The sequence below is a fragment of the Oncorhynchus gorbuscha genome, linkage group LG01, assembly GCF_021184085.1.
Source record: "Oncorhynchus gorbuscha isolate QuinsamMale2020 ecotype Even-year linkage group LG01, OgorEven_v1.0, whole genome shotgun sequence".
Taxonomy (NCBI): Eukaryota; Metazoa; Chordata; class Actinopteri; order Salmoniformes; family Salmonidae; genus Oncorhynchus; species Oncorhynchus gorbuscha.
Genome location: NC_060173.1, coordinates 83,421,229 through 83,434,160, shown reverse-complemented (window position 1 = coordinate 83,434,160; position 12,932 = coordinate 83,421,229). Strand labels below are relative to the sequence as shown.

At 44.2% G+C, this 12,932-nt stretch overlaps 1 protein-coding gene across 3 annotated transcripts in view; it reads left to right on the top strand.

Moving 5' to 3' along the window:
- Positions 1-852: 852 nt before the first annotated feature.
- gulp1a (GULP PTB domain containing engulfment adaptor 1a) overlaps positions 853-12,932 on the top strand; it is a 37,923-nt gene continuing 25,843 nt past the window's right edge. Inside the window, exons 1-2 of one of the 3 annotated variants that reach the window (XM_046362768.1) lie at positions 853-1,248; positions 11,920-12,001. In XM_046362768.1, the coding sequence (XP_046218724.1) occupies positions 1,177-1,248; positions 11,920-12,001 (154 nt within the window). In that variant the 5' untranslated portion in view covers positions 853-1,176. The remainder of the gene's footprint in view (positions 1,249-11,919; positions 12,002-12,932) is intronic. The other 2 variants (XM_046362757.1, XM_046362750.1) reach the window with 2 other exon arrangements.

The window sequence follows — 12,932 nt, the reverse complement described above, 5'->3', positions numbered from 1 at the left end:
ATAGCCTGGACCTCTCACCAATGAGAAACACAATGGTTTTTGGTCAATGGTGTTTGTTTGTCAGTTTCAGTGATGTGTTATCCTGCCTGATGAGCAGTTCATCTCCAAGCGTTGAATAAGCCATGGAAGTGTCAGATTTCACAAAGGTATAGCACAGTTCAAGCTGCTAGGATCCACTGTTCCTACGCTCAAGTATTTCTACAGCCGCAGTGGAAACACTTTTTCACAGGATATTGTCTTCGCCAATTCTCAAAACGAAGCATTTTCTTTTGCTTTTTTTTTTTTTATAGATTCAGGGTTTCTTTTCAGACACATTACATGGTGATTTGAATATCTAAAGACAAAAAAGATATTGGCATGTCTCTCCAAAAGTGATATAAGTCAAAGAGATTTACAGTTTGGACTGGAACCACTGGAATGTTATAGGTTACCTCTGGTATGTTTCCTCTTTCTTTAGAAAGCAGTTATTTTTGCTGACGTTTTTTTTTTAACATCCTCCAAGAAAAGTTAGCAAAAAAAACCTGACTTTTGCATAAATTGTGGGTGGAGGTATTTTGACTCTTAAAAATCCAGCTATCGTGTTTCTGCAAAAAAAATCCCTTGTTGGAGTTTTTCAAACCCATCATCTCCTCTACCGCAGTCCTGAATGTATCTCCATCTGGTCCACAGCTGAAAACTATTAGACGTTGCTTGAACTTCCTTCTTCTCAGTATTCCACGCGGTTTCAAAGCAAGTAAGTCACTTTTATTTTGGTCCTGCCGCTTGGTCGTCTCTGTATGTTTCTGTATTACCACTCTATAGCCACTCTCTTATTTTCCTTCCTCTCGGCAACAGTGTAAAGGATTGCTGTGCTTGGTTTAGGATCCCGGCTGATTCAACTGTGGAATGTCGGGTTAAATGAATAAACAGATTGTTTTGGCAATGTCTAACGTGTTGCGATTAGCCGGGCTAAATTCCAGAGTGCGTGAAAGCGAGTGTGGAAACAAAGAAGCATTGTTGTTTTCTGAGCGGCATTATGTTAGGGGACTGCAGTGCGTGTTTTCATCCCATGTCAAAAGCTGGATGCCTTTCTATGCATATGGCTCAGATTAGCGGCTGCTAGAGAGGCTTTTATAGGGGACATAAACTTTGGGGTTTTTCAACTCTTTTTTTTTTTTCTTCCATAAAGTGTCACACATGTTTTCACACTGCTTTTTGTTTGTGGATTGCTTTTTGGGCATGAGAGATTACTTGTTCCTTGGGGTCAAAGTAGGTATATTTTGTTTCCCAAACGCTTGTTTCCCCAACCTAAATTCAAACGGTTTGAGTTGAATTGCGCAACTGTCAACATGTTTGTCTGAGCAAATGGCCAATGATAAACCTCATGAATGAGTTTCTGCCATGTTTAGTGAAACATTTGCTTATAAGCGTTTGCCTCATTATGTAGCAGTAATGCAAAATACATGCATTCTGGTATGTTATTAGTGTTATTAGTGTTATTAGAATTGATCATTGTTGTTTCAGTCTTTCAAACACTGAGCTTTATGTGTTTGTACATCTTTGCTCCCAACTAATATAACTTTTACTGTGTGTTGTACGCTGATCGGAAGCTGTTTAACCATGCCCCTAAAGTGTCAAATGGCATTATTTATATTCCATTTGTTTTGATAATCAGACATGATGGTGTTTATTCACTACTGTAAGTGCTCCGAGGATCAGTGGTTCTTCAGATGCTTTCGGCCATGTGAGCTGTAAACTATGGTCTTTGGCGTTCCTCGGGTGCAATCCATTCCTAGGCTATGTTACAAGCATGCTCTCAGGGAATTTGAAATCTGAGCAACAACCTGTGAGAATAAGCATTACTCGGACTGCCTGATTCTCCAGGCGGCTGTGTATTACCGCAACCGTGGGCTCAAACATGCCTGACCTCGATGCTCACACAGTTCCACTGCAGATGGTAAATAGCAGTGGAGAAGTTTGAGACTCTGTGCTAAGACTGGGGATACGGTTCTCCCAAGACAGGGTGAATCACCAGCCCAGGAAGCCATTAAAAAGAGCAAACACAGCTTCTGTCAATCATAAGGAGTGACATCACAGCCAGGCATACACAGTCCAACACTATAGTAAGAAAACATCCACTGTTAGAGGGTATAGCAGTCTGCTCCCCTATATTCCCTTCGTGGTTGCTGTTAGGTATAGGCTAGCACTTAATTGTGCCTCTGGATAATTATATTTTGCAGTCAGTCTTTTGGAAGAAAAGTTATTGCTTTGAATTGGGTTGTGTCTGTGTTGTATCTTAGTCCTGACGTATTCAAAATGGAATGGTGTAGTAGTAGTAGGTATTATAGGCAGTAATGCGCAACATATTGGCATGAACAGACAGCCAACAAGGAAAGGGGGAGAAAAGGATATTGGCACTTGAATAGACAGATACAGCCACTTACTCCAGCTATCCATGGCACATTATTTTGATGTAGTTCTCACCTTTAATGACATAATACTGCAGTGTGACTTGGGAGAGTTTTGGGAAAACGGGAATTAGGGCTCACACCATGCTGTAAGTGTGTGTTTGAATACACTGTGAAGTGTAGCCTAGTTCTTAATCAATTCACCGGAACTTGAATATAGCTTTATGCATGCTCAGTTCAGTGCACATTTGTATTTATTTATCGTGGAAGGGATACTTTAGGTTTAACTTGATTAGTTATGGTATTATACCGATGTGCCCCAGGCCATGAGTTGGTTTAAGGTTCATCTCTGAAAGAAATTACTTCCTGCAGAAGTAGGTTGAGGTGGAAGTTGTTATTATAGCTGTGGTCTATGGGTCTAAAGTTCTATTGGTTAAGATCATGATCAGGATAGAGAAGGTACAGGGACAGCACTTAGGGAACACTTCTCCTTGAGTATTGGTCTACAGAGTAATCAATCCACACACTCCAGTGAATGATACATATGGTTGTCCAGGAGTTGATCGTAGTAGGCTATTATTTAAAGGCCCAGTGCTGGCAAAACATGATTTGCCTGTGTTTTATATATATCGCCACTGTCATGTTTTGTCTTATATTGTCTTGTCATTTTGCTTTTCCTTCTGTTCGTTTTCCCCCTGCTGGTCTTTTTAGGTTCGTTCCCTTTTTTCTCTCTCCCTCCCTCTCTCTCTTCTCTCTATCGTTCCGTTCCTGCTCCCAGCTGTTCCTATTCCCCTAATCAATCATTTAGTCTTCCACACCTGTTCCCTATCTTTTCCCCTGATTAGAGTCCCTATTTCTCCCCTTGTTTTCCGTTTCTGTCCTGTCGGATCCTTGTATATTGTTCACCGTGCTGTGTCTTTGTATCGCCCTGTCGTGTCGTGTTTCCCTCAGATGCTGCGTGGTGAGCAGGTGTCTGAGTCTGCTACGGTCAAGTGCCTTCCCGAGGCAACCTACAGTTTATGATCGAGTCTCCAGTCTGTTCTCGTCATTACGAGTGGAATTGTTTTTTATGCTTTATTTACCGCTCCGATTTGTCTAGGAGTATTGCATATTTCCTTTACTGGATTAAAGACTATTTTCGCCAAGTCGCTTTTGGGTCCTCATTCACCTGCATAACAGAAGGATCCGACCAAAGAATGGACCCAGCGACTACAGACGCTCGTAACACTGCCGTCGAGATCCAAGGAGCCATGCTCGGCAGACACGAGCAGGAATTGTCTGCTACTCGTCATGCCGTGGAGAACCTGGCCGCTCAGGTTTCCGACCTCTCTGGACAGTTCCAGAGTCTTCGTCTCGTGCCACCTGTTACTTCCTGGTCTGCCGAGCCTCCGGAACCTAGGGTTAATAACCCACCTTGTTACTCCGGGCAGCCCACGGAGTGCCGCTCCTTTCTCACCCAGTGTGATATTGTGTTCTCTCTCCAACCCAACACATACTCTAGAGAGAGAGCTCGGGTTGCTTACGTCATATCACTCCTTACTGGCCGGGCTCGAGAGTGGGGCACAGCTATCTGGGAGGCAAGGGCTGATTGTTCTAACAATTACCAGAACTTTAAAGAGGAGATGATTCGGGTTTTTGACCGTTCAGTTTTTGGTAGGGAGGCTTCTAGGGCCCTGGCTTCCCTATGCCAAGGTGATCGATCCATAACGGATTACTCTATAGAGTTTCGCACTCTTGCTGCCTCTAGTGACTGGAACGAGCCGGCGCTGCTCGCTCGTTTTCTGGAGGGACTCCACGCTGTGGTTAAAGATGAGATTCTCTCCCGGGAGGTTCCTTCCAGTGTGGACTCTTTGATTGCTCTCGCCATCCGCATAGAACGACGGGTAGATCTTCGTCACCAAGCTCGTGGAAGAGAGCTCGCGTCAACGGTGTTTCCCTGCTCCGCATCGCAACCATCTCCCTCCTCTGGCTCAGAGACTGAGCCCATGCAGCTGGGAGGTATTCGCATCTCGACTAAGGAGAGGGAACGGAGGATCACCAACCACCTGTGCCTCTATTGCGGACTTGCTGGACATTTTGTCAATTCATGTCCAGTAAAAGCCAGAGCTCATCAGTAAGCGGAGGGCTACTGGTGAGCGCTACTACTCAGGTCTCTCCATCTAGATCCTGTACTACTATGTCGGTCCATCTACGCTGGACCGGTTCGGGTGCTACATGCAGTGCCTTGATAGACTCTGGGGCTGAGTGTTGTTTCATGGACGAAGCATGGGCTCGGAAACATGACATTCCTTTCAGACAGTTAGACAAGCCTACGCCCATGTTTGCCTTAGATGGTAGTCATCTTCCCAGTATCAGATTTGAGACACTACCTTTAACCCTCACAGTATCTGGTAACCACAGTGAGACTATTTCTTTTTTGATTTTTCGTTCACCTTTTACACCTGTTGTTTTGGGTCATCCCTGGCTAGTATGTCATAATCCTTCTATTAATTGGTCTAGTAATTCTATCCTATCCTGGAAAGTTTCTTGTCATGTGAAGTGTTTAATGTCTGCCATCCCTCCCATTTCTTCTGTCCCCACTTCTCAGGAGGAACCTGGCGATTTGACAGGAGTGCCGGAGGAATATCATGATCTGCGCACGGTCTTCAGTCGGTCCCGAGCCAACTCCCTTCCTCCTCACCGGTCGTATGATTGTAGTATTGATCTCCTTCCGGGGACCACTCCTCCTCGGGGTAGACTATACTCTCTGTCGGCTCCCGAACGTAAGGCTCTCGAGGATTATTTGTCTGTGTCTCTTGACGCCGGTACCATAGTGCCTTCTTCCTCTCCGGCCAGGGCGGGGTTTTTTTGTTAAGAAAAAGGACGGTACTCTGCGCCCCTGCGTGGATTATCGAGGGCTGAATGACATAACGGTTAAGAATCGTTATCCGCTTCCCCTTATGTCATCAGCCTTCGAGATTCTGCAGGGAGCCAGGTGCTTTACTAAGTTGGACCTTCGTAACGCTTACCATCTCGTGCGCATCAGAGAGGGGGACGAGTGGAAAACGGCGTTTAACACTCCGTTAGGGCATTTTGAGTACCGGGTTCTGCCGTTTGGTCTCGCCAATGCGCCAGCTGTTTTTCAGGCATTAGTTAATGATGTTCTGAGAGACATGCTGAACATCTTTGTTTTTGTCTACCTTGACGATATCCTGATTTTTTCACCGTCTCTCGAGATTCATGTTCAGCACGTTCGACGTGTTCTCCAGCGCCTTTTAGAGAATTGTCTCTACGTGAAGGCTGAGAAGTGCTCTTTTCATGTCTCCTCCGTTACTTTTCTCGGTTCCGTTATTTCCGCACTCTGAAGGCATTCAGATGGATTCCGCTAAGGTCCATGCTGTCAGTGAGTGGCCCGTTCCAAGGTCACGTGTCGAGTTGCAGCGCTTTCTAGGTTTCGCTAATTTCTATCGGCGTTTCATTCGTAATTTCGGTCAAGTTGCTGCCCCTCTCACAGCTCTTACTTCTGTCAAGACGTGTTTTAAGTGGTCCGGTTCCGCCCAGGGAGCTTTTGATCTTCTAAAAGAACGTTTTACGTCCGCTCCTATCCTCGTTACTCCTGACGTCACTAGACAATTCATTGTCGAGGTTGACGCGTCAGAGGTAGGCGTGGGAGCCATTCTATCCCAGCGCTTCCAGTCTGACGATAAGGTTCATCCTTGCGCTTATTTTTCTCATCGCCTGTCGCCATCTGAACGCAACTATTATGTGGGTAACCACGAACTGCTCGCCATCCGCTTAGCCCTAGGTGAATGGCGACAGTGGTTGGAGGGGGCGACCGTTCCTTTTGTCGTTTGGACAGACCATAAGAACCTTGAGTACATCCGTTCTGCCAAACGACTTAATGCTCGTCAAGCTCGTTGGGCGTTGTTTTTCACTCGTTTCGAGTTTGTGATTTCTTACCGTCCGGGTAGCAAGAACACCAAGCCTGATGCCTTATCCCGTCTTTTTAGTTCTTCTGTGGCTTCTACTGATCCCGAGGGGATTCTTCCTTATGGGCGTGTTGTCGGGTTGACAGTCTGGGGAATTGAAAGACAGGTTAAGCAAGCACTCACGCACACTGCGTCGCCGCGCGCTTGTCCTAGTAACCTTCTTTTCGTTCCTGTTTCTACTCGTCTGGCTGTTCTTCAGTGGGCTCACTCTGCCAAGTTAGCTGGTCATCCCGGCGTTCGAGGCACTCTTGCTTCTATTCGCCAGCGCTTTTGGTGGCCGACTCAGGAGCGTGACACGCGCGCAGTTTCGTGGCTGCTTGTTCGGACTGCGCGCAGACTAAGTCAGGTAACTCTCCTCCTGCCGGTCGTCTCAGACCGCTTCCCATTCCTTCTCGACCATGGTCTCACATCGCCCTAGACTTCATTACCGGTCTGCCTTTGTCTGCGGGGAAGACTGTGATTCTTACGGTTGTCGATAGGTTCTCTAAGGCGGCACATTTCATTCCCCTCGCTAAACTTCCTTCCGCTAAGGAGACGGCACAAATCATCATCGAGAATGTGTTCAGAATTCATGGCCTCCCGTTAGACGCCGTTTCAGACAGAGGCCCGCAATTCACGTCACAGTTTTGGAGGGAGTTCTGTCGTTTGATTGGTGCGTCCGTCAGTCTCTCTTCCGGGTTTCATCCCCAGTCTAACGGTCAAGCAGAGAGGGCCAATCAGACGATTGGTCGCATACTACGCAGCCTTTCTTTCAGAAACCCTGCGTCTTGGGCAGAACAGCTCCCCTGGGCAGAGTACGCTCACAACTCGCTTCCTTCGTCTGCTACCGGGTTATCTCCGTTTCAGAGTAGTCTGGGTTACCAGCCTCCTCTGTTCTCATCCCAGCTTGCCGAGTCCAGCGTTCCCTCCGCTCAAGCGTTTGTCCAACGTTGTGAGCGCACCTGGAGGAGGGTGAGGTCTGCACTTTGCCGTTACAGGGCACAGACTGTGAGAGCCGCCAATAAACGTAGGATTAAGAGTCCAAGGTATTGTTGCGGCCAGAGAGTGTGGCTTTCCACTCGCAACCTTCCTCTTACGACAGCTTCTCGTAAGTTGACTCCGCGGTTCATTGGTCCGTTCCGTGTCTCCCAGGTCGTCAATCCTGTCGCTGTGCGACTGCTTCTTCCGCGACATCTTCGTCGCGTCCATCCTGTCTTCCATGTCTCCTGTGTCAAGCCCTTTCTTCGCACCCCGTTCGTCTTCCCTCCCCCCTCCCGTCCTTGTCGAGAGCGCACCTATTTACAAGGTACGTAGGATCATGGACATGCGTTCTCGGGGACGGGGTCACCAATACTTAGTGGATTGGGAGGGTTACGGTCCTGAGGAGAGGAGTTGGGTTCCGTCTCGGGACGTGCTGGACCGTTCACTGATTGATGATTTCCTCCGTTGCCGCCAGGATTCCTCCTCGAGTGCGCCAGGAGGCGCTCGGTGAGTGGGGGTACTGTCATGTTTTGTCTTATATTGTCTTGTCATTTTGCTTTTCCTTCTGTTCGTTTTCCCCTGCTGGTCTTTTTAGGTTCGTTCCCTTTTTCTCTCTCCCTCCCTCTCTCTCTTCTCTCTATCGTTCCGTTCCTGCTCCCAGCTGTTCCTATTCCCCTAATCAATCATTTAGTCTTCCACACCTGTTCCCTATCTTTTCCCCTGATTAGAGTCCCTATTTCTCCCCTTGTTTTCCGTTTCTGTCCTGTCGGATCCTTGTATATTGTTCACCGTGCTGTGTCTTTGTATCGCCCTGTCGTGTCGTGTTTCCCTCAGATGCTGCGTGGTGAGCAGGTGTCTGAGTCTGCTACGGTCAAGTGCCTTCCCGAGGCAACCTACAGTTTATGATCAAGTCTCCAGTCTGTTCTCGTCATTACGAGTGGAATTGTTTTTTATGCTTTATTTACCGCTCCGATTTGTCTAGGAGTATTGCATATTTCCTTTACTGGATTAAAGACTGTTTTCGCCAAGTCGCTTTTGGGTCCTCATTCACCTGCATAACAGCCACACTGAGGTTGGAATAATACTGTGAAATTGTAGAAATGTTGATAATGCCCTTTTAGTGTAAGAACAGTTTGAAATGACCGCCTGAAATTCTAGCCTGTTTTGGTGGGATGGAGTTTTGGCCTTCCTGGTGACATTCCCCTCCCCACTCAGAACACTGCCAATCATACTTAGCAAAATTCTTGAGAAATGTCTTGAGAAATGTATCTTCGCTAAGAAGCTATTTTTTGTTTCATTTTGACCATTTTAATTTAAAACAATCACAGTAAGGTACTCAATTGTTACTCAGAAATGATTTAATTATTTGAAATGAAAATAAAAACGGCTACATTGGACATTTTTAAGTAAATTTGAAAAACGGATGTTTTCTCAAACTCCAGAGATTTGAATGGGCTGTTCATTTTCATCATGCTCGAGATGATATAAATAAGTGACTTGGTGCCAAGCCTATTGTTTATGTCTAACGTGTTGAGATGTGCAGAAAAGTTGCATGGTCTCCCCTCAGTTGGGGACATGGCTGCTGTCCATGTTCATTTGACTCTGCATTGCTCTGAGGCAGGTACAATATTTGGCCATAAAAAATAAAAAATACAAGCTGTCTTTTTAACCAGCAAAGCTATTCTGTTTTGGCATACTGGTTTGGAAAAATCCCAATCGACATTCTGTAGCTCATTTCAGTTGAACTTTGCCCCCTGAAGGACCGTTATACATAGAAAGAAGACATCTCCCAACATCACAATGTGGTTTTAGACCTTTGTAAAATAAAGTTGTCTCTGTGAAAAATAAATTGTAATAATTGCATGTCTAATCGCATCATCTTTTTGTCTATTTGACATTATCCATTTGACATTATCCTAGTATCCTTAGCTACATAGTTATTGTAGGGAGCTTGTTGCTATGTAATTGCAGAAAGAAAAGAGGTGTTGGTGCTATAGTTATGTTTAAATGAACTATATTTCCTTTCATAATGGGGAGGAATCATGGTTCTCAGTGGCATGCTGAAGGTGTTACACAACAGTCAGTCAGAGCTGGTATTTCCATGTGGCGACTCACGTGATGTCATCACAATAAACTGTCAACCACATATAATACAGCATATCTTAAAGCTAGACTAATTGATATGGGTAATGTTAATAGCTCATTTCAGTTTGTGAATTATATCTCTCAAATAGGACAGATAAGACATGGGAACACTTGCAATTGCTTTCTGTCATGTTTATGGATTAGTAATACTAAAGATTTTGTCACAGTTTTCCAGCTCACAGTTCACATCTGTTAACTTTGAGACTGCTCTCTGCATGGACTAAGGAAACATTACTGCTCTCTGATTTCTATCACTATTAGCACATTTTATTATTGTACAACAGCTCAGTCTCTCAGGTCTGGCTGTCAAATATCATGTTTGTCCTCTCTCTTCAGACTCCTGCGTTGCTTGAGCCCCAGTGTATTTTGCACCACACCACTCTTTAAAAAGTAGCTCTGAAATCATAGACCTATTCACAGAGCTAGACATGTGATTTTCTCCCCCGCATGTAAGAGTCATTATATCCTGAATGTTGCAATGCTCCTCTGCATATGTCAGCGAATAACAATGTCCTTTCTGAAGTTAGTTTGTCAGTTTGTCTCTACTTATGAAAAGAGAAATGCCTGGAACTACTGTCTTTAGCTGGACTATTGTAAGCATTGGTATGTACAGTATATGCTATATATTATATCTGCTAGTGTCACAGAATATGGTATAGCACGTGTTCTTGGCCTGCTGCAGTGTCAAATAAAATACATCACCTTCAGGGCCTATACAGTACACTTACTCATCCTATGCAATCTCTGTTGAGCATCTGATTAAGGTTACTAAAGTATATGCCTGCCATGAACTCTTCAGTGTGATGCGTTACACACGATGGTCTGTGTCATCCTCATTGCGATGCATACAATTCACCATTGAAAGAGTACTGTAGCCCGATGCAACATTTTCCATTGTATCGAAAGGATACATAACAGTTGGTAGAGCATGGCGCTTGTAACGCCAGGGTAGTGGGTTCGATCCCCGGGACCACCCATACGTAGAATGTATGCACACATGACTGTAAGTCGCTTTGGATAAAAGCGTCTGCTAAATGGCATATATTTATTTATATTTTACAGGAGCCTTAATTCTTTCAAAGTGAACTTTTCATTCAGGTGGACATTTCAATTATATTGTTTGATTGACAATGGCTCGTATGTCTGGACAATAAAGTCCATTTGTATCCTTGGAACTCATCTCAGGTATTCCATTTGTTTCCCTAGCAGAGAATTAGGAAATTGGCCTTTGGAAGATACACCAGAACCAGAAATGATCAATAACCTACCTTAATTATCAACTCAATGCTTCCTCATCTCGTGATTCTCATGGTTTATCAGAATATGTTTTGATAGCCTACCTAATGAATAAGGAGATTAATCAGTACTTCATTCTATTTAAGTTTTATCAGAGTGAGAGGTTTTGAAGGAGAAAACATTTAAGGAAAATTAAGATGAATTAGAAATGATTTTCAACCTTTTTCTGAAAACACTTTAAAGCAAACGATAAATTGGCTTAGAAGGAATTTAATCACTATATATAAGGAAAGACATTTTTTTTTAAACAGCAACTGTCAACATATTATGAGGCAGAACTTACTTATTTGGCTGTATGAGAGTTGGTTTTATAATAATGTGTAATAATGTGCTGGCTGCTCACCTGATGTTTCTCACAACATCTTCATTCATACACCATGTTGGAGTTTTTTGGGGGGGAGAGATTGCAAGGTTGCAAACAAACAAAAAGGTTTCCTTCCTTCTTGCCATGCACCTTTGCCATTAAAAGGTGTCACTTGGTTGGGATTATCAGTGAATGGTCAGAGATACCATGTAGATAACTAAAGTGTGCTATGCCTATTCACTGTTCATACTGTACATGTATATCCAGCAGAGAATATGACAGCATATAACTCTGCTTTATGTGAAGGTTAAAACAGACTTTTCTGATATCAGAACTGATGTTTTGCTACAGTAATGCATCTACTTTGGTTTGATTTATTCAGGCAGCCATCGACAACCATATATCGCCATTCTCTCATGAAGATTAGACTGTAATGCAACATATTGTGGCTGAGAAAAATGTAAAACAGTCCAGAAAATGGTCTCAAGCGATATTCACTGTTACTACGAAATCGACCAGCAGTGGTAGAGTTCTTTACATCTTTGTCATGTTTAGTGTGCTAAATTGACAATGATAAATTCTCCTACTAAAAAGTCTAGCCATTAAAAAAAATGGTCACCTCCCATACTCAGATGGTAAATCACTTTAACCCAAAGGTAAATACAACGTGTTTTGCTGGTCGGTTTTGGTTTTCTTTGGCGTATATTCTGACTGACTAAACATTAGTTTCTGTGAGAGGGTGGGTTCCCTAAAGCAGAGGCTGACATCTGGACAGTTGTTTAGTCACATTTTCCAGGTTTTGTTTGTTAAAGGCCTGAGGTTTTAAACGATTCTAAAACTCTGTTTTTTCCCTCCTGAGGTGGAGTATTGGCAAATACACAGAAGGGACCACAAAGACGCAAGGTTTTCCAGTATGAACCGGGCCTTTAACAGGAAAAAAGGTAAGCACTCAGACAGATTTTTGTTCTGTTCCCCATCTGTAAAGCCCAGTTTCTCCACGCTGTCGCTCATATGATGATTGTGCATGTTCGGTGAGCTACATGTTCTTATACCTGGAGCTAACTACGTAATCTACATGTGCACTGTCATACTGAAAATGCCTGAGGCAACCACTGCGGTATCGCGACAACAGCTTTACGTATTTGCCATCTGTTATACCACTCCAACTCCCTCCACTCGCATGATTCAACAGACCCGGAAATGTCCCAAGACCCTGCTGGACAATTTTTGGGCCCAAGTGGCCCTGAATGTTATGATATTTCAGTTTTAAAATTGACCTCATCCCTGTCAGGCACCCAATGAGGAGATAAAGACTTATCAGGTTAGGCAGATCTCCACTCCTGGTTCAGATTAGATTTCCCATTCATGGACGATATTAAAATACAGCTTGGTGCTAAGGTGCTCCACTACTGCTGCTACTGTTTTTTCATAGGTTTTACTTTCTCATGAATCTAAGTTAATACTTTGTCATATTTTGAACTCAGACTCTAGAGGGCACGTTTAGGGAGTCTATTGAAAGATTGTGCATAACAGAGAAGTTATTGCTTCACAGCTGTCACAGAAAGTAGTCAGTGAATTAGACACGGTGGCCCCGGTTACCATTCCCCATCTCTCGCACGGATCGGCCCACAAATGCTTCCATACATACTTGCACACAGTCCAGTTCTGTGTGATTGTAGAGAACTACAGAGTCACATCCAGCCATCTGGCATAAAGAGGGCATTAAAGCCTTTTAAGTGAAGGACAAAGGTCCCTCCCAAACCTCCCGAACACAACCAATATTTTACACCAGACCGACACAGAACACAGGGCTTTTGGAGATAAACATTAATTACCAGAGCATTGCTCATAACTGATTTAAGAATAGGGCTT